Here is a 1033-nt window from a genome sequence, read left to right on the forward strand (position 1 = left end):
GAAGGAAGGCGACCACTCCGGCGCCCGCCACCATGCCAGGAACCAGGTCTGTCTCTGTGGACATACAAGGCAGAATGGGGAGAGGGTGGTGGGCACGGGGCAGCGCGGGACCCCGTGCGGGTAGGGTGGGAGCTGTGGGATGGGGTCCTCGGGAGCAGCGTCCCACTGGGCTGCACTCACCGTGCAGGGACACCTCTGTGCCGTTTCCACGCCGAAACACCTCATCAGCACCGCTCAGCGATTTGCGGAACTTCACGCAGTAATAGGTGCCGGCATCCTCGGGTCGGACATCCCTGATGTGGATGCTGAAGTCCGTGTTGGACTCGGCCACGGCCCGCGTCACGCGGGGGAAGGAGCCCGTCTGGTCATAAACGGTCTCGTTCCCACTGCCCCAGCCCTTCAGCCACTTCACGGCACCAGGGGGTCCGTCTCCAGACGTGGTGCAGGTCAGGGTGAGCGTCTCCCCTGCCGCCACCGACACCTTGTCCTGGGGCTGCTGCAGCTCGAAGGTCCGGCCCGCCTGGGCACCCGCACCTGGGCACAGCGACAGGAAGGTTTGGGGCTGATGAGAAGCTCCAGAGCCAAGACGCAGCACAGGGCATCACCAGACCCCCAGCCCCAAGCTCAGAGCAGGGAGCCAGCACAGCTGAGAAAGGACCCTGGATACGGCAGAGACAAACCACAGGCCCGGGGAGTGGTGGAAGCCAAGTTCAAAATGAACAAGGGCCAAACGTGCATCCCCTGTTGTGCTGTTAGGCGCTGCGGGTGCTCAGAGTCCGGAGAGGTACAGAGGGAGCCAAGGGGAATTCCTGGCAGGAAAAACTCCTGAGTGCTGTTAAACATTAACGATCCCCCTGCCAGCGGCCCCCACTCACCCAGAGCTCTCCAGAGCAGGAGTGGCACCAGGCAGGTGAGAGGCAGCGTCCATGTCGCCGGAGCCATGGTGATTCCCATGTTGTGCTCCCCAACGGCTCGGCTCAGCTCGGCTCAGCCCGGCGGGGTGCTGGGCTCTCTCCTGGGAAAGGGGAAGGAA

The 1033-nt window shown here is 64.0% G+C and overlaps 1 protein-coding gene across 1 annotated transcript in view; it reads right to left on the minus strand.

Moving 5' to 3' along the window:
* Positions 1–942, minus strand: part of LOC104619642 (signal-regulatory protein beta-1-like) — a 1878-nt gene extending 936 nt beyond the window's left edge. Inside the window, exons 1-2 of the mRNA XM_010285590.1 lie at positions 876–942; positions 181–534 (exon numbers count right to left, since the gene is read on the minus strand). Of these exons, the coding sequence (XP_010283892.1) occupies positions 181–534; positions 876–942 (421 nt within the window). The remainder of the gene's footprint in view (positions 1–180; positions 535–875) is intronic.
* Positions 943–1033: the final 91 nt, after the last annotated feature.

This window comes from Phaethon lepturus, unplaced genomic scaffold (genome assembly GCF_000687285.1).
Source record: "Phaethon lepturus isolate BGI_N335 unplaced genomic scaffold, ASM68728v1 scaffold35814, whole genome shotgun sequence".
In the NCBI taxonomy this organism is placed as follows: Eukaryota; Metazoa; Chordata; class Aves; order Phaethontiformes; family Phaethontidae; genus Phaethon; species Phaethon lepturus.